The sequence below is a fragment of the Schistocerca gregaria genome, chromosome 3 (genome assembly GCF_023897955.1).
Source record: "Schistocerca gregaria isolate iqSchGreg1 chromosome 3, iqSchGreg1.2, whole genome shotgun sequence".
NCBI classification, from domain to species: Eukaryota; Metazoa; Arthropoda; class Insecta; order Orthoptera; family Acrididae; genus Schistocerca; species Schistocerca gregaria.
In genome coordinates this window covers 118,789,017-118,811,056 of record NC_064922.1, presented here as the reverse complement: position 1 = coordinate 118,811,056, position 22,040 = coordinate 118,789,017, and the positions used below count along the sequence as shown (strand labels likewise).

Sequence of the window (22,040 nt, the reverse complement as noted above, 5' to 3'; positions counted from 1 at the left end):
ACTGGCAAAGGCAAAAAAAGCATCTCTGATGAAAAGAAATTTGCTAACACCGAATATAGGTTTACCTGTTACGAAGTATTTTCTGAAAGTATTTGTATTAAGTGTAGCGGTGTATGGAAGTGAAACATGGATGATAAACAGTTTAGACAAGAAGAGAATAGAAACTTTTGTAATGTGATGGTGCAGAAGAATGCTGAAGATTAGATGGGTAGATCACGTAACTAGAGGTACTGAACAGAATTGGGGAGAACAGAAATTTGTGAATTTGTGGCACAACCTGGCTAGAAGAAGGTATTGGTTGACAGGACACATTCTGAGACATGAAAGGATCACCAATTTAATACTGTGTGTGGGTGTGTTTTATAGAGACAGACCAAGAAATGAATACAGTAAGCAGATAAGGAAGGCTGTAAGTTGCAGTAGTTGTTGGGAGATGAAGAGACTTGCACAGGATAGAGTAGAACTGAGAGCTCTACGGACCACAAAAACACATCTTGAAAATGTGTCTAGGGCCTCCCGTCGGGTAGACCGTTCGCCAGATGCAAGTACTTCGATTTGACGTCACTTCGGCGACTTCTGGGTCGACGGGGATGAAATAATGATGATGAGGACAACGCAACACCCAGTACCTGAGCGGAGAAAATCTCCGACCCAGCCGGGAATCGAAGCCCGGCCCTTAGGATTGACATTTGGTCACTCTGACCACTCAGTTACCGGGGCCGGACATCCTGAAAGTAGTAGCCATAATTAATGGAGGCTGAGAAATATAGTACCGCACATACATAGCCTTCTGCCACCAATATAAATTAGTATTGAGTCCTAGTAGAGGACGGACGTTCGAAGTTGTGAGATATTGTTGTTTAATTAATTTGACAGAAATAAAGTGATCGTGTGGCATTGTTGGCCGGGAGGCCCCATCCGGGCAGGCTCGGCCGCCGGTTTCAAGTCTTCTTTCAGGCTACGCCACGCTGGGCGACTTGCGCGTCGGTGATGATGATGACGACAACACAGGACCCAACCCACGTGAGGAGAAAATCTCCATCCCGGCCGGAGATCGAACTCGGACCGCTGCATGGTAGGCAAACACGTTACCACTCAGCCAAGCAGGTGGAAAATTTGACAGAAATTTTCTTGGAAGGGTCCTTGTGATCCTGGAGTACTCATCGTGTAGCGGAAACCGTACACGGGGCGGAATAGACACGGTTTCTTTCTTTTTTTTTAAGTTTTCTTTCTTCGAAGACACATCTTATCAGTAAGCTGTACTTCATCGTCCTTACTGCCTATGCTAGCAGTGCTTCCTGAAACTTAAGTCAGAATGACGAGCCAGAAATGCAACAACTCAGTTTCTCCGGCTATATTCGTTTCATTGTGGAGTGGATGCAGGCATCTTTTTCGTTCGGCGAGCAGTTCTTTCATAGTCACATCAAAACGTCACTTTTGCATATCGTTAAGATACCTGGCAAGTTCTAACTCTCCTTATTGAAAACACGCTGTATTTTCAGCAGGTTTCGTCAGTTGTTGAAAGGGGAGTGCCCTTTTTTTTACGTATCGTTTTAAAGTACTCAAAGGCACGACTAACTGTATTAATACATTTCGTGGGTCGTCGTTTACTTATTCAATAGCTGTTCTGTGTTTTTCGCGGACAAATTTTGTATCTCCTTTTTCCGTACATAATGATGTAACATTTGCAAATGAGAGATGCAACCACGCGGTACAATTCGTCAAATGAAGAATAAATGACGACCGGGGAGGAACGGACTTCATCAGTATACCATTCCGTCCCATTTTCTCCCAACCGCATTGTATACAAACATCTAGGAACATGCTGTTTTCGGTGGACTAAACGTTGATTGTGAAGAAAAAAATATGACAGACTTACCGTGGCTGGAACCGTCCCGGAAACTTGCAATAGAACAGCAAACTCGCTCACTTTTGTTGGCAGATCAGTGTGCCGAATCTTCAGATAGCCATGAAGAAAGTACAGCCGTGCATGACAAGGATGATCATTGTTGGAATATAACTGTCCGTAATGGAAGATACCGGTCAGTTGCCGATGACATTGTAGTCCAAACTCGATGAGTGTGGAAATAATCAATGACTGAATTTATGACTAACTGAGAAATCCAAAAATATTTGTGTAGTCTGTGCATATCATAGAATAAATAGCATCTTCACCTAATTAAAAAGCAAATAAAGTCTTTAGATATGGATCACTTACAAGTTTCACCATTGGGCAGCTTCCGAGCCAGTTTTTTCTTTGTTTCTCATTTTGGACGTATACGCACCAATATTGACTGAAAAGGGAGACGACAGAGGTATCTATAGATCTGGATCACTTACAAGTTTCACCATTGGGCAGCTTCCGAGCCAGTTTTTTTTTTGTTTCTCATTTTGGACGTATACACACCAATATTGACTGAAAATGGAGACGACAGAGGTGAAATAAAATGCTTTGGCCATAGGGGAGCCCAATTTCATTTTAAAATCTCTTCTATTCAGGCATTTTCTCCTGGACGTGACTGATGGTCGCAGTGGCACTGGTGTACGGCTAGTGTGACAGTTTCCCAGGTGTACTGGCCTGCCACAGTATTACTGCACCTGGTAGTGAGGCTGTCTCCGTCAACTTATCGAATTTTTATCCCGGTATTTAAAGAGGGCACACTAAACCACTTGACACGATGGGATCATTCACGTTCAACTGTGGCTATATTTCAACAGTAATATAAAATCGTCATAAGAGTTTTAAAAACCGTCAGTATTTTCATCCATGTGTATTTTACAAATCCTCGTTTATTGTCACTAATTTTTATGTAAAAATCGTCACTGTTGTCCACCTATGTATTTTTTTAAATCATCTGTTATTGATACCTTTTATATGTTTTAAATACTGTTTTTGTAACCTTTGGCTGAATAGCGGTTTTTGTCCGCTGCCGGCCCGCCTCTGATGTACTGAACTGAAATAACAATGATAAAAAACTCTTGATGGTAAATATACAATCGTCCTGACAGCATTCATATTAGGAAGCATTCTCCTTTAGTCACCACTGTGTAACGTCGCCGCGTGAGTCATATAACAGATATGGTAGGCCACATGCAGTAATAACGTGGTCGGGTTGTACGCTGCTAGGGTTGTTGCCACGGAGGTAAAAAAAAGAAGAGAAATGGCACCATACAATTACGCTGTTCGTTGTTCTGAAACCAAAGTGGGCGCGGCCGTCCGCCACTTTAAATAGCCCAAAACATTAGCTGACTGCAGTCCGCCGTGACCGAACGGTTCTAGGCGCTTTAGTCTGGAACCGCGCGTCCGCTGCGGTCGCAGGTTCGAATTCTGCCTCGGGCATGGATGTGTGTGATATCCTTAGGTTAGTTAGGTTTAAGTAGTCCTACGTTCTAGGGGACTGATGGCCTCAGATGTTAAGTCCCATAGTGCTCAGAGCCATTAGCAGACTACTGTCTACGACTGCTTCTTGCTCATTATTTCTGTCGTGTTCACGCGACAACTATTTTAAATACTAAAAATTACAGTGAATGCTTGATTAAAATAATGTAGGGAGACAATTGTTAACATTTTTCTGCTCTTGAATGTGTATTTGATCTAGTAACACGACACATTTGGCCTCGTTAATGTAACCTGTTTTTGTTCATGCATTTCGTGTAAAGAAGAAGAGAAGGATTTGTTGTGAAAAGGAAGCTTTCGTAATGAGTTGTATTCCACTGCTACCATATTTGTATCGACAGTAAATGAAGCTGGAACACCGAAACTAATGCTTGTTTGCTTACCGGTACTGCTTCAGCTTTCAAGTCGTATGCACATTTTTAATGTTCACGTTTTCAAAAAACTTAACTACGTGATCTTGGTTAGCTCATAAACGTGTCGAATGAGGAAAGATGCAACGAACGTCAACAAAGTGAATGATTATGAAAACGTCAAAGAAACAGAACAGCATCGAGGTGTTTCTCTATGCAAGAGCCTTTTGTGGAAATGATTAAACTCAAGTGGTAGTCTCTACCAACATGGTCACTTGGCTAGAATACAGATGAGGCGCTGAGATTCATAACGGCATAAAACACACCGCCTTCGCTCCCAGATGTAAGTGAATATCAGAGAAACCAGTGATACAGCTTTTCATGAATTTTCATATACACTTTGTTGGCCTGCAGCACTGATAAACCTGATTCACCATAAGATCAACAGATTCCAGGAGCATGAGTAAATGCTATAATTTCACGATCTACTGTGATGTGCTTTAGGCCCTTGTGATCCTTAACACCTCAGGTGGATTACTGTATGATAAACTTCATAACTTAATTCTGTAACTCGTACAGAAATCCACAAAATAGGTTTACTGTCAGTACAACTTATACTGACGTCCGATCTAATTTTAGTACACAGTGAGTGAATTAGCATATCTGAAAAGTGTTCTATCATCTAGCATGATTTATGCAGAGCGAATGGGGATAAAAGTCTGTCGCTGTGTGCTACCTCTTGGGAGTGCCGGATTAAGCAAGCGTGGGGCCCGTAGCAAATTCTAACCAGGGGCATTGGCTTGTTTAGGTCGTATAGTTTAGGATATAAAATAAAAGAAGATTGTTACAAAAAAACTTTCCTCTATTTAATTTCAGCATATTTCGAAATAATACAAGTTAGATCAATGTCTTTGAGTAAATCGTATTCAATGTTCATTATAGTGAGGTCATTTAGACGTTAATGACCGATCGTATTTCATAATTCATTTCTAATTCTCTTAAACCTTGTAAAACAAACGTTCTCCACTGCAGCTGGTGATCATTAAAGATAAGTAAATGCGTAAGAAGCCTATTTCTACAGTGGAAACCTCGATCCTAAAGAATTTTACATTAAAAATTTGTAGTTCCAGAGCTTCTTTCCTTTTAGTGTCAATGGCAGCAGCGATATCCGTTTTGAGCAGCTCAGCGAACTGTATAAGTTCGTCACCTGGCGTCTCTTCTAAATCGTCTGGGTAAGCATTCACGATATTAGAAGTTCTTGTCAAGATCTCTTCTGCTGTGGGAGATTTAAGGTCTCGTAATATACCAAAAACATTAGTATTTTTTTTTCATGCGTTCAGCTAATGCGGACAGTACAATGTCAATTAATACAATGATCACCTGAATTTCAAAATGTTCTCCATGTGTTTGATTTTCTACAACTTCATCGAGTGCAGTTGACCCACTAAAATGGTCGTAGTTTGTATTTTGCTTGTGTCGTCTTGAAGTATGTTGCTGATATTCTTCACAGCTAGTCAGGATTTTGCTTTTGCCTCAGTTTCTGAATATGTGAGCTTCATTGCTTGGAGATGGGACCTGGATAAACTGAAAGAACCAGAGGTTGTACAAAGATTCAGGGAGAGCATAAGGGAACAGTTGACAGGAATGGAGGAAAGAAGTACAGTAGAAGAAGAATGGATAGCTCTGAGGGATGGAGTAATGAAGGCAGCAGAGGATCAAGTAGGTAAAAAGACGAGGGATAGTAGAACTCCTTGGGCAACAGAAGAAATATTGAACTTAATTGATGAAAGGAGAAAATATAAAAATGCAGTAAATGAAGGTAGATAATTGTTTTTCTAGTATAAATAGTACATTTGACTTCCAATCAGAAAGCTTGATATAAATCAAGAAAAACAATTCTAATTCTATCCACAAGAGTTTTCATTAGATTTATTATTCCAATAATTGTTATAATCCTGGCAACAACACTATCAAAAAAATTAATTAATGATCGAGAAAAAAGATCACCATTTGAATGTGGGTTTGATCCAAAAAGATCAGCACGAATACCATTCTCACTACGATTCTTCCTAATCGCAGTAATCTTTTTAATTTTTGATGTAGAAATTGCACTAATTCTACCAATTGTAATTATTTTTAAAACTTCAGACATTATAATCTGAACAGTATCAACAATATTTTTTATTCTAGTTCTATTAGGCGGACTATACCATGAATGAAACCAAGGAGCATTACAATGAGCAGAATAAAGGGTTGTAGTTAAATATAACATTTGGGTTGCATTCAAAAAGTATTGATAATATCAATCAACCTTAAATAGAATAAGAAGCGAAATATTGCAGTCAGTTTCGACCTGAAAGATTGGTATGTACTACCCTTATTCTTATTAATTGAAGCCAAAAAGAGGCATATTACTGTTAATAATATAATTGAACTATAATAGTTCCAATTAAGGAAATGTAAAGCCAATATGAAAGCTGCTAACTTTTTATATTAGCGGTTAAACTCCGTTAACATTTCTAAAATTTATATAGTTTAAATAAAACATTACATTTTCACTGTAAAAATAATATATCTATATTTATAAATACCTAAAAGTAAAAATACTTCCTTAAAATCTTCAGTGTCACGCTCTAATTATAAGCTATTTAAGTAAACGAAAAACAATATTACCAAAATAAATATTCAAAAAATAAAAGTTAAAAGATAAATCTTGAAATTAGAATCATATCAACCTTGAATATAACCAATTAAATAAATAAATAATCTATATAAACCTTGACCACCAAGTAATTCACCTCAACCATAATCAAATGACTTAGATGAATAATAACCTATTTTTAAAGGAATATATCTAATAAACTTAGTTGAAAGAAAAGGTATAATTCATATAGAACCAGCAAATCTAACAAAGAAAGTATACTTAAAGAAAATAAATTATGAGAAAAATCAAAATTAGAAATAAGATAACCTAAATAAGCACCTAAAATAACAACTGTAATAGTTAAAAACTTTAAATAATAAGGTAAAGCAATCACATGAGGAATAGGAAAAATTAATCAAGATAAAAGACTACCACCAAAAACAGCAACAAACAATAGACCAATTATTCCAAATGAAATATAATAACCCTTATCATCAAAAGAAAATCTAGAATAAAAATTATTATCACCAGATATTGAATAATAAAACAAACGAAAAGAATAAGAAGCAGTTAAACCAGTAGAAAAAAAATAAAGAAAAAAATTAAACAATTAATTCATCTTAAACAAACCATCTCTAGAATTAAATCCTTCGAATAAAATCCCGCTAAAAAAGGTATTCCACACAAAGATAAACTAGAAACATTAAAACAAACTGAAGTTAAAGGTATGAAATTAACAATTGATCCTATAAAACGAATATCCTGAGAATCCTTCAAATTATGAATTATTGAACCTGCACATATAAATAATAATGCCTTAAATAAAGCATGAGCCAATAAATGAAAAAATGCAAGTTTTGGATAACCCATAGCCAAAATTCTTATTATTAAACCAAGTTGTCTTAAAGTAGAAAGAGCAATAATCTTCTTCAAATCAAATTCAAAATTAGCACCCAATCCAGCCATAAATATAGTTATACAACCAATTAAAAGTAAAAATCAACCACAATTATAAGTATCCAATATTGGTCTAAAACGAATTAATAAATAAACACCAGCAGTAACAAGAGTAGAAGAATGAACTAAAGCAGAAACAGGAGTAGGAGCTGCTATAGCAGCAGGAAGTCATGAAGAGAAAGGAATCTGAGCTCTCTTAGTTATAGCTGCTAAAACAATTAATATAGTAATGAGCTTTATTTCAAAAGAATTAGAAATAAAATCATAATAATAAATATAATTTCAACCACCAAAATTTAACATTCATGCAATAGAAATTAAAATAGAAACATCACCAATACGATTAGAAAGTGCAGTTAATATACCAGCACTATAAGATTTTACATTTTGATAATAAATAAGTAAACAATAAGAAACTAAACCTAAACCATCTCAACCCAATAAAATTCTAATTAAATTAGGACTAATAATTAAAAAACCTATAGAAAGAATAAATATTAAAACAATAATAATAAAACGATTTATATTCTTTTCACCAGATATATAATCCTCTCTATAATAAATAACCAAAGAAGAAATATATATAACAAAAGATATAAAAATAAGAGATATTCAATCCAAAATTAAAGTTATAACAACTATAGAACCATTTAAATTGAAAAGCTCTCACTCAACAAAAACTCTATAATCAATTATTAAATAATAAATACCTAAAATAAAAATTGTAGTTCTCGAAATAAACAAAGAAAAAAAACTCAAAGAACAAATAGAAAATAAATTCACGGCCTAAGATGAAAAACTTCATATCATTGATTCCACAAAACAATATTTTTAATTAAAATACTTAAGCAAACTAAACAAAGAAATATTCACCCTTTAAACAGAGAATATTTAAAGGCAATCAATGTAAAAGTAAAAGATGATATTCACGAAAATAACCAAGAGAACAAGTATAAACACCAGAATAATAATTCCCATGCTGAGAATAAGAATATATATACAAAGTATAAACAGCTCTAAAAAAAGATAAAAAAATCAACGCAAAGAATCTAAAAGAAGATCAAGATATAATTCTATTTAATAATCTAATTTCACCTACCAAATTTAAAGAAGGAGGAGCAGCCATATTTGATGATCTTAAAAGAAATCATCATAAAGCCATTCTTGGCATCAAATTAATTATACCCTTGTTAATTAATAATCTTCGTCTACCTAAACGTTCATAAAGAATATTAGATGAACAAAATAAACCAGAAGAACATAAACCATGACCAACCATTAGAGAAAGAGAACCTACACAACCTCATCAATTCATAGTCATCAATCCACCAATAACCATTCTTATATGAGCAACAGAAGAATATGCAATTAAAGACTTTAAATCAACCTGACGAAAACAAATAAATCTTACAATAACACCCCCAGATAAACCTAAAGATAATCAAAAATAATTAAACTTTAAACCCAAATAAGAAATAACCTTTATAACACGAAAAATACCATAACCACCTAACTTTAATAAAACACCAGCAAGAATTATTCTACCTGAAATAGGGGCCTCTACATGAGCCTTAGGAAGTCATAAATGAACCAAAAATATAGGTATCTTAACTAAAAAAGCCAAAATTATAAATACATAAAACATAAAATAATAAGAACCAAAATCAACCAATAAAGGAAAATATAAAGTATTAGAAAAATCATAAACCTTAAATAAAACTAATAATAAAGGTAATCTAGCAACCAAAGTATAAGAAATTAAATAAACACCAGCCTGCAAACGCTCAGGTTGATAACCCCAACCCAAAATTAAAAGTAAAGTAGGAACTAATCTAGCCTCAAAAAAAAATATAAAAAGAAAGAAGACTTAATCTAGCAAATGAACAATAAAGCATAATTATTAAAATCAAAACCATAAAAACAAAAAAATTAGTATGATATGAACTTAAATAAACTGAACCTCTAGCAGTGATTATTAAAGAACAAATCCAAAAACTAAGTAAAATTAAACTAAAAGAAAAATAATCAATACCAAAATAATATCTAATTATATTCAAATCAGCATATGAATAAACACAAATTATAAAAACAAAACTCGACAGAAACATTAAAGAATGAACCAACCGTCAACAATTATTTAATAAACAAAGAGGGATCAAAAAAATAGTTATAAATAAATACTTTAACATAAAGATAAACCAAAAGAATTAAAAAAATCATTACCATGAGAACGAATTATTGAAACTAAAATAGAAAGACCTAAAGCACCCTCACAAACAGAAAAAACTAAAAAAATAACAGGAAAAAAATAATCATAATCAAACTCAATAAGAAAAACAATAACTAATATAAATAAAGAAAGAACAATATATTCTAATCTCAAAAGAACCATTAATAAATGTTACGTTTAGAAGAAAAAACATAAACACCAGCAAAATAAATCAATAAAGAAGTAAAAATAGAGAATATAAACATTAGTTTTAATAGTTTAAAAAAAACGCCGGTCTTGTAAACCGGAAATAAGTCCAGCCCCCACTTTTAAAACTTCAGAGGTGGAAAAGCTTCCATCATCGGTCCCCAAAACCGATATTTTAAATAAACTAACCCCTGAAATGATCAAAATAATAATTATATCATTATCAAATGTAATAAATATTAATTTTATTAAATTAAGACACCCAATATCAATAATGCTTTTTATTATCCTTCAAACATTCCTAGTTGGATTAATAACAGGAACAATAATAGAAAGATATTGATTATCATATATTTTATTTTTAACATTTCTTGGTGGTATACTAGTATTATTTATTTACATTACAAGAATTGCATCAAACGAAATATTTCAGCCTAAATCAATTACTATAATTATTACATTAATAATGTGAGTATTTATCATATCAGTATTAATTATTCTAGATATATCTATATTTATAGACTTTTTCAAAAACACCGAAACTATAAATATTGATAATTCAATCAATTATCAAGAAATAACAATATCTTTAGAAAAATTATATAATAGACCAACATTCATTATTACAATAATAATAATAATTTCTTTATTTTTAGCACTACTAGCAGTTGTTAAAATCACCAATATTAATCAGGGACCTATTCGTAAAATAAGATAATTACTAATGAATAAACCCTTACGATTAAGACATCCTTTAATTAAAATTATTAATAACTCTTTAATTGACTTACCTGCCCCAACCAATATTTCATTTTGATGAAATTTTGGATCCCTATTAGGGTTATGTTTGGTAATTCAAATCGTAACTGGACTATTTTTAGCTATACATTATACATCAAATATTGAAATAGCATTCAGTAGTGTAGTACACATCTGCCGAGACGTAAATAATGGTTGAATTATCCGAACGTTACATGCAAATGGAGCATCTATATTTTTTATTTGTATTTACTTACATGTAGGACGGGGAATTTACTACGGATCTTATATATATATACATACCTGAATAATTGGTACAGTGATTTTATTTTTAGTTATAGCAACTGCATTTATAGGATATGTCTTACCCTGAGGCCAAATATCTTTTTGAGGTGCAACAGTAATTACTAATTTATTATCAGCAATCCCATACTTAGGAACAGATTTAGTCCAATGAGTATGAGGAGGATTCGCTGTTGATAATGCAACATTAAATCGATTCTTCACATTCCATTTTGTATTACCATTTATTATTGCTGCTATAGCAGCAATTCATTTATTTTTTCTTCACCAAACAGGATCTAATAATCCTCTTGGACTAAATGGAGATATTGAAAAAATTCCATTCCATCCATACTTTACCTTTAAGGATTCTATTACATTTGTAATAATAACATCATTATTAATTATACTATGTTTAATCAATCCTTACCTATTAGGAGATCCAGATAACTTTGTACCTGCCAACCCATTAGTAACACCAGTTCACATTCAACCAGAGTGATATTTCCTATTTGCATATGCAATTCTACGATCTATCCCTAATAAGTTAGGAGGTGTTATTGCATTATTTTTATCAATTAGAATCTTAATAATTTTACCATTTTCTAATAAAACACCATTCCGAGGCATTCAATTTTACCCTATTAATCAAATTTTATTCTGAATTATAGTAGTTGTTGTATGCTTACTAACGTGAATTGGTAAACGACCTGTTGAAGAACCTTATATTATAACAGGTCAAATCTTAACAATTATTTACTTTACATATTTCTTAATTAATGTCCATGTCGCAAACGCATGAGATATATTAATTAAGGAATAAAGTTAATTAGCTTAGGAAAAGCATATGTTTTGAAAACATAAAATTAGAAGTTTAACTCTTCTATTAACTTTTCTCAAAAAATTTCACTAAACAAATGAGATAAATAAAATCTTTAAACCAACAAAGAAAATAAAAAAAATTCAAAGATAAAGGTAAAAAACTTTTTCAAGCTAAGTACATTAATTTATCATAACGAAACCGTGGTAATGTCCCACGAACCCAAATAAAACCAAAAGATATAATAGCAAGCTTAATAAAAAATATAAAAGAATAAAAATCACCGCCTAAAAAAATTAAAGCCAATAACATTCTTATGAAGACAATTCTAGTATATTCAGCTAAAAAAATTAAAGTAAAACCACCCGCACCATACTCAATATTAAATCCTGAAACTAACTCAGATTTCCCTTCAGCAAAATCAAAAGGAGTACGATTAGTTTCAGCTAAACAAGAAGCAAAACAAGCTAAAGCTAAAGGAAAAGAAATAATAATAAATCAACAATAAAGCTGATAGTTTATAAAATCAAACATATTAAAACTACCAATTAAAATAATTAAAGACAATAAAATTAAAGCTAAACTAACTTCATAAGAAATTGTTTGAGCAACATAACGAAGAGAACCTAATAATGAATAATTTGAATTAGAAGATCAACCAGCAATTATAACAGTATAAACACCTAATCTAGTACAACATAAAAAAAATAAAAATCCATAAGAAAAAGAACACATATAAGTTAAATAAGGAAAAATTACTCAAACGGCTAAAGAAATCATTAAATTAAAAACAGGGGAAAAATAATAAAGTAGGTAATTAGATATAATAGGAATTGGCTGCTCCTTACAAATTAACTTAATAGCATCTCTAAATGGCTGAGGAATTCCAACAAAACCTACCTTATTTGGACCCTTTCGAATCTGAATATAACCTAAAACCTTACGCTCTAATAAAGTTAAAAAGGCAACACTAATTAAAACACAAATAACCAATAAAAGAAAATTCAAAATAAATATAAATAAATCATAAAGTATCAATACTATTTGTAGAAAAAATCTACATAAATGAATTCTAAATTCAACACATTAATCTGTCAAAATAGTAAATAAATTAATATTAATCAATATAACAAAAAATATTTTAACCATATGGTCCTTTCGTACTAATATGGATTAATAATCTTAGGATAGAAACCGACCTGGCTCACGCCGGTCTGAACTCAGATCATGTAAGAATTTAAAGGTCGAACAGACCTAATCATTGGGCTCCTGCACCCAAAATTTTTCTTAATCCAACATCGAGGTCGCAATCTGCTTTGTCGATATGAGCTCTCAAAAACAATTACGCTGTTATCCCTAAGGTAACTTAATCTTATGATCATAAATTATGGATCAAAATAACAAACATAAATAAATGATATAATAATGAAGAGTTTATCTATTCTTCATGTCACCCCAACAAAACATCATCATTAAATATAGAAAGACAAACAAAAAACTATATAAAAGTAAAATGTCAAGCTCTATAGGGTCTTCTCGTCCTAAAGAAGAATTTAAGCCTTTTGACTCAAAAGTTAAATTCAAAAATTTATTAAGAGACAGTTGATTTCTCGTCAAGCCATTCATTCCAGCCACTAATTAAGAGACTAATGATTATGCTACCTTTGCACGGTCAAAATACCGCGGCTCTTTAAAAATACGCTCAGTGAGCAGGCCAGACCTCAAAATATAAACAAGAGGACATGTTTTTGATAAACAGGCGGAAATCAATTTTGCCTAGTTCCTTATAATAAGTTCACAAGGTAAAAATTTTATACAAATAAATATACTAATTCTATCATTATTACAAAAATTTTAAAATTAAATTAATAATCTTAATAAAAAACCTAAAATATTTATAAAATCAAAATAAAAAATAATGAACTAAAACGTAATCTTAAAGATAGCTGGTTTAAAGCTTACTATTATATTTCTATAAAATAAATTATAGGTTATTAACGTCAAAGCTTATCCCTTAAAGAATAAATAAGTTAATATTTATACTTAAAAAATTAAATAAAAACAAATAACTTTAAAAAATTAAATTTTTTCTTAAGAAACTAGATATCTTGGGAAACGATTAACATCTCATTTCTATAAATAATTTAATAATAATTATGATACATTAACTATAAATTATTTATAAATCAACCCAAATCGAGACAAGTAAAATAAATACTAAAATTTTGATAAACCCTGATATAAAAGGTACAATAAATAAAATCTACTTAAAAAAATTTAAAATAATATTTCATAAAACACTTACATTACCAATAAACTATAATTTAAAAAATCAATACTATAAAATATACTAAGACAAAAATACAATAAAATTATTTATATTAAATAATTAAATAAACAAAAAATAAATATAATAAAATAAATAATCAAGATATCCTGATTTGCACAGAAAAATTTTCAGTGTAAATGAAACACTTTACTAATAAGTTATATCTTGAAACTCTTCCTAGATACACATTCCAGTACATCTACTATGTTACGACTTATCTCATCTAAATTGAAGCTACTTTAAAATAAAATAGAATAATCAATAATGAGAGCGACGGGCGATGTGTACACATCTCAGAGCCAATATCAGTTAAATTAAATAAATTAAATTACTATCAAATCCACCTTCATTAACAGTATTTCACTATCAAATCCGTTATAAACAAAAATCTATTGTAACCCACCTCCTCTTAACTATAAGCTGCACCTTGACCTGAAATATTTTATAATTATAAATCTTGAGAATTATAACTCTAAAAAGATTCTCTGATAACGGAGATATACAAACAAATAAATTAAGTAGAGTAAATCGTGTATTATCAATCATGGGGTAGGTTCCTCTGAATGGAATGAGATACCGCCAAATTCTTTGGGTTTAAAGACCTTAACTAATAGTACCCTGGTAAATATAATTAACATTTAAAATAATAGGGTATCTAATCCTAGTTTATTATTTAAATTTCACAGATTCATAAAAAGGGCCACAAATAAATTTTAACATTTCACCTTACGAATTTATATTTCAACCCTAATAATATAAACAACTGTTTTAACCAATAATATTCAATTGTATCAATCGTATAACCGCAGCTGCTGGCACGAATTATGCCGATACTAAATCAATTGCTAAATCCAAAATCACTTGATAATTAAATCAAATTACTGCAAAAAGAACATTTAGTCTAACAAAACTTACATATAATACAAAGAAAAAGTGAATAAACAAGCAAGAATAAAACTTTTAAAAATAAAAAATAAGAAATTTTTAAATTTATCAAATCAGGAAAAAATAAAAGATTCAAATATTTAAAGAAAAAAAAGAAAAAAACCACAAACATTAAAAAAAAAAGAAACGCCCCTATGTATGACCACAACAACTTCTCTATTATATATAATTAAAGATTAATATGGAACATGTATAGCAATAAATGTATTATATTCTTTCTTATTTAATCTTTCTTTTCACTAATAAATAAAGAAAGATTAAATAATATAATAAATATATTTTATACAATTATGTATTTTAATATAATATGTTATTAATATGAATTCTTTTTTTATATTAAGTTAACTTTCATATATATTAGTTAAATAATCTAATTATAGATAATTTATATAATTATATTATTATAATTAATATAATTATTTATATTAATTATAATATTTTATATTTAAATTAATAATTTTATTTATTATATCCAATTATAATAATATTAAATATTAAATTACATATTATTATATATATTATATTATAATAACCTATTTTAAGCTAAAAACATAAGTAGCTATAATCCTAGGTAAATAAGTGCATTAAAATAATCAATTGATAATGGTAAGATGAACTTATAATCTTTTAATTTCAATTAAATGTAATATATTAATATAAATTATTTATTATATATATATATAAAAAAATAAAATGAGCAGGATAAATTAATCCTAATTAAACAAAATAATACATAAATGAATTTCAAAAAAAAACTTTCGATTTATATATTAAATAAATGAAGTGCCTGATTAAAGGGTTACCTTGATAGGGTAAATAAAGTAAATAAAATTACCTTCATTAAAATTACATAAGATAGAATTATACTACCTCCTTTAGTATCAAAAACTAACGTGCATCATACACCTTAATGTAAAAAGGTAAGCTAAACAAGCTAATGGGTTCATACCCCATTTATAGAGGTATCAATCCTCTCCTTTTTAATGACCAACAACTCTACAAAACTTCTCTTCCTATCAACATTAATGATAGGAACGATCCTGTCCATTTCATCAAATTCCTGATTTGGGGTTTGAATAGGACTTGAGATCAACTTACTTTCATTTATTCCGCTCCTAACAAGAAATAAAAATATAATAATAAACGAATCATCAATTAAATATTTTATTGTCCAAGCAATAGCATCGACAATATTATTATTTTCAATTTTGCTGATTCAAATAAAATATCCCATGGGATGGGAAACAGAATTTATCCCATCAATAATAATTAGATCTAGACTATTATTAAAGATTGGAGCTGCACCTTTCCATTTCTGATTTCCAGAAGTTATAGGAGCATCAAGATGAAATAATTGTTTAACATTAATAACATGACAAAAAATCGCCCCAATAATGGTCTTATCTTATTGTATTCAATTAAGAACTTTTATTTGAACAATTATTATCTTAAGAATTATTATTGGGGCAATAGGAGGTTTAAATCAAACATCCTTACGACAACTTTTAGCATATTCATCAATCAGACATCTAGGTTGAATAATTAGATCATTAACAGTCAGAGAAAACATCTGAGAACTATACTTCATTATTTACTCACTATTAAGATTAATTATAGTTTTATTATTTAAGCAAATAAATTTATTCTTCATAAATCAAATTTATTCAGCCAGAAATATAAAAACCGAAATTAAATTCATAATATTCTTATCTTTATTATCTTTAGGTGGACTACCACCATTCCTTGGATTCTTACCAAAATGAATTGTAATACAATCATTAATAGAAAACAATATAACAACTATTATAACTATTATAGTTGTATTAACTACAATTACACTCTACTACTATATACGTATTAGATTCTCAGCTCTAATTATATCATTCACAGAAAATTCGTGATCTATAAAGATAAAGTCCCAAAAATCAAGAATCATTCTTCCTATAACAGTAATAATTTCAACAATAGGATTGATTTCAACATCAACCTTAATTTCATTATACTTAGGACTTCAGTTAATCAAACTAATAACCTTCAAAGTTATAATTAAAAGAATAATCTTTTAGGCCTTAGTAAAATTTTACACCTCTAGAATTGCAGTCTAGAATCATAATTGAATATAAGACCTAAATATGATAAGAGAGAAAACATCTCATAAGTAGATTTACAGTCTACCACCTAAAATTCAGCCATCTTACCGCAAAAATGATTATTCTCAACAAACCATAAGGACATTGGTACTTTATACTTCATTTTTGGAGCATGAGCAGGAATAGTAGGAACATCAATAAGAATACTTATTCGTGCTGAACTTGGCCAACCCAGATCTCTAATTGGGGATGACCAGATTTATAATGTTATTATTACAGCTCACGCATTCGTAATAATTTTCTTTATAGTAATACCTATTATAATTGGTGGATTTGGTAATTGACTTGTTCCACTAATAATTGGTGCACCAGATATAGCATTTCCACGAATAAATAATATAAGTTTTTGATTACTACCACCTTCACTAACCCTTCTTCTTACATCTTCTATAGTAGATAATGGTGCTGGTACAGGATGAACAGTTTACCCTCCTCTAGCAGGAGCTATTGCACACAGGGGTGCATCTGTAGATCTAGCTATTTTTTCACTGCACTTAGCAGGTGTATCATCTATTCTTGGTGCAGTGAATTTCATTACAACAGCAATTAATATACGATCAGAAAGTATAACTTTTGATCAAACACCTTTATTTGTATGATCTGTAGCTATTACAGCATTACTTCTCCTTCTTTCACTTCCAGTTTTAGCAGGAGCTATTACTATATTATTAACAGATCGAAATTTAAATACATCATTCTTTGACCCTGCAGGAGGGGGTGACCCAATTCTATATCAACATCTATTTTGATTCTTTGGACACCCAGAAGTTTATATTTTAATTCTACCGGGATTCGGAATTATTTCACATATTGTATGTCAAGAAAGAGGAAAAATTGAATCATTTGGAACATTAGGTATAATTTATGCTATATTATCAATTGGACTAATAGGATTTATTGTATGAGCACATCATATATTTACAGTAGGAATGGATGTTGACACACGAGCATATTTTACATCAGCAACAATAATTATTGCTGTACCTACAGGAATTAAGGTATTTAGATGATTAGCTACATTATATGGAACTAAATTCAAGTTCAATCCACCATTATTATGAGCTCTAGGATTTATTTTCCTATTTACAATTGGTGGATTAACAGGATTAGTATTAGCAAATTCATCACTTGATATTGTATTACATGATACATATTATGTAGTAGCCCACTTTCATTATGTATTATCTATAGGAGCAGTATTTGCAATTATAGGAGTTGTCATTCAATGATATCCACTATTTACAGGATTAACTATAAATAATACATGATTAAAAATCCAATTTACAATTATATTCATTGGAGTAAATTTAACATTCTTTCCTCAACACTTCCTAGGATTAGCAGGAATACCTCGACGATACTCAGACTACCCAGACGCATATACATCATGAAACGTAGTATCAAGAATTGGGTCTACAATTTCTATTGTAGGAATCATTATATTCATTGTAATTATATGAGAAAGAATGGTTACAAACCGAGCAATTATATTTAGAGCTAACATAAGAAGATCAACAGAATGACTACAAAATAACCCTCCTGCAGAACATAGTTACTCAGAATTACCATTAATCTCTAGATTCTAATATGGCAGATTAGTGCAGTAGATTTAAGCTCTACAAATAAAGGTTTGACCTTTTATTAGAAAATATTTATTAATGGCAACATGATCAAATTTATCTCTTCAAGATGGAGCTTCACCATTAATGGAGCAATTATCATTCTTTCATGATCATACTATGGTCGTATTATTATTAATTACAGTAATTGTAGGTTATGCCCTAAGTTATATATTATTTATTGCCTATACTAACCGTAATATACTTCATGGACATTTAATTGAAACAATCTGAACAGCTTTACAAGCAATTACATTAATTTTTATTGCCCTTCCATCATTACGACTATTACATTTACTTGATGATTCAGTAGATGCAATAATTACAATTAAAACCATTGGACGACAATGATATTGAAGATATGAATATTCAGACTTCATAGACGTAGAATTTGACACTTATATAACACCAGAACAAGACCTAGAAAATGATGGATTTCGACTGCTAGATGTAGATAACCGAACAATCCTACCAATAAATACAGAAGTACGAGTATTAACAAGAGCATCAGATGTTCTACACTCATGAGCAGTTCCTGCATTAGCGGTTAAAATTGATGCAACGCCAGGTCGCTTAAATCAAGGAACATTCACAATAAATCGACCTGGATTATTCTTTGGACAATGCTCAGAAATCTGTGGAGCAAACCACAGATTTATACCAATTGTAATTGAAAGAACTTCAGTAAATTTATTTATTAAGTGATTATCTAAGATAATTTAAGGAGTTAGTTAAAATAAATAACATTAGAGTGTCAATCTAAAGTAACTAAAAAAAATAGTACACCTTGAAATTCATCAGATGACTGAAAGTAAGTAATGGTCACTTAAACCAAATAATAGTAAATTAACGACTACTTCTGATGGGGAAATTATATCCAAATCCCTCAAATATCCCCTCTTATATGATTCTCACTATTCATTATATTTTCAGCTACATTAATCTTGTTTAATCAAATAAACTTCTTCTCATTTAAACCTAACCTTATTAAAAGAGCAGAAAAAGGAACAATTGAAATAAAAAATGATAACAAATCTATTCTCAACATTTGACCCATCAACTAACATCTTTAATTTATCATTAAATTGAACTAGAACATTTCTAGGACTATTATTAATCCCATCACTATTTTGACTTACACCATCACGAATTAACATTATCTGAAATAAACTAAATTTAACCTTACATAATGAATTTAAAACACTTCTTGGACCAAAATCATTTAATGGATCAACATTCATTTTCATCTCAATTTTTATTATAATATTATTTAACAATTTCATAGGATTATTCCCTTATATTTTTACTAGAACAAGACATTTAGCATTAACATTTGCAATTGCCCTACCTATATGGCTAAGATTTATATTATTTGGATGAATTAACCATACTAATCATATATTTACACACCTTGTACCACAAGGTACACCGCCTGCATTAATATCATTTATAGTACTAATTGAAACAATCAGTAATGTTATTCGATCAGGTACATTAGCAGTACGGTTGGCAGCAAATATAATTGCAGGACACTTATTATTAACCTTATTAGGAAACACAGGACCATCTATAGCAATAAACTTAATCTCATTACTAATTATTGGACAAATACTTCTATTAATTCTAGAATCAGCAGTAGCAATAATTCAAGCCTATGTTTTCTCAATTCTAAGAACTCTATATTCTAGAGAAGTATATTAAACCTATGTTAACAACTCACTCAAACCACCCATTCCACTTAGTAGACTATAGACCTTGACCATTAACAGGAGCAATTGGAGCAATAGTCCTAGTATCAGGACTAGCAAAATGATTCCACCTATTTAATATTAACTTATTCATAATTGGATTTGGAATTACCCCACTAACCATAATTCAATGATGACGAGATGTAGTACGAGAAGGAACATATCAAGGATTACATACAGGATTTGTATCAATTGGATTACGATGAGGAATAATTTTATTTATTGCATCAGAGGTATTATTTTTCGTTTCTTTTTTTTGAGCATTCTTTAGAAGAAGATTAGCACCAACAATTGAACTAGGAATACTATGACCTCCAATAGGAATTCAACCCTTTAACCCTATACAAATTCCATTACTTAATACAGCTATTCTTTTAGCATCAGGAGTAACAGTAACATGAGCACATCATAGTTTAATGGAATCTAATCATACTCAAGCACTACAAGGATTATTCTTCACAGTGTTATTAGGACTATACTTTACAATACTTCAAGCATATGAATATTGAGAAGCACCTTTTACCATTGCAGATGCAGTTTATGGATCAACATTCTTTGTTGCAACAGGATTCCATGGTTTACACGTAATTATTGGAACAATCTTTTTATCAACATGTCTACTTCGACACTCAATAAATCAATTCTCACCAAGACACCACTTTGGATTTGAAGCAGCAGCATGATACTGACACTTCGTAGACGTAGTATGATTATTCTTATATATCTCTATTTATTGATGAGGTAGATAATTGTTTTTCTAGTATAAAAAGTACATTTGACTTCCAATCAGAAAGCTTGATATAAATCAAGAAAAACAATTCTAATTCTATCCACAAGAGTTTTCATTAGATTTATTATTCCAATAATTGTTATAATCCTGGCAACAACACTATCAAAAAAATTAATTAATGATCGAGAAAAAAGATCACCATTTGAATGTGGGTTTGATCCAAAAAGATCAGCACGAATACCATTCTCACTACGATTCTTCCTAATCGCAGTAATCTTTTTAATTTTTGATGTAGAAATTGCACTAATTCTACCAATTGTAATTATTTTTAAAACTTCAGACATTATAATCTGAACAGTATCAACAATATTTTTTATTCTAGTTCTATTAGGCGGACTATACCATGAATGAAACCAAGGAGCATTACAATGAGCAGAATAAAGGGTTGTAGTTAAATATAACATTTGGGTTTCATTCAAAAAGTATTGATAATATCAATCAACCTTAAATAGAATAAGAAGCGAAATATTGCAGTCAGTTTCGACCTGAAAGATTGGTATGTACTACCCTTATTCTTATTAATTGAAGCCAAAAAGAGGCGTATTACTGTTAATAATATAATTGAACTATAATAGTTCCAATTAAGGAAATGTAAAGCCAATATGAAAGCTGCTAACTTTTTATATTAGCGGTTAAACTCCGTTAACATTTCTAAAATTTATATAGTTTAAATAAAACATTACATTTTCACTGTAAAAATAATATATCTATATTTATAAATACCTAAAAGTAAAAATACTTCCTTAACATCTTCAGTGTCACGCTCTAATTATAAGCTATTTAAGTAAACGAAAAACAATATTACCAAAATAAATATTCAAAAAATAAAAGTTA

The 22,040-nt window shown here is 30.4% G+C and overlaps 1 protein-coding gene across 1 annotated transcript; it reads right to left on the bottom strand.

The window, feature by feature from the left end:
• Window positions 1-2,110: 2,110 nt before the first annotated feature.
• On the bottom strand, window positions 2,111-7,759 carry LOC126355277 (NADH-ubiquinone oxidoreductase chain 5-like). Its single transcript, XM_050005564.1, has 3 exons — window positions 7,036-7,759; window positions 4,766-5,023; window positions 2,111-2,175 (listed from the first exon to the last, which is right to left on the bottom strand). The coding sequence occupies exons 1-3, from the start codon at window positions 7,355-7,357 to the stop codon at window positions 2,111-2,113; spliced, it is 645 nt and encodes a 214-aa protein (XP_049861521.1). The 5' UTR covers window positions 7,358-7,759.
• Window positions 7,760-22,040: the final 14,281 nt, after the last annotated feature.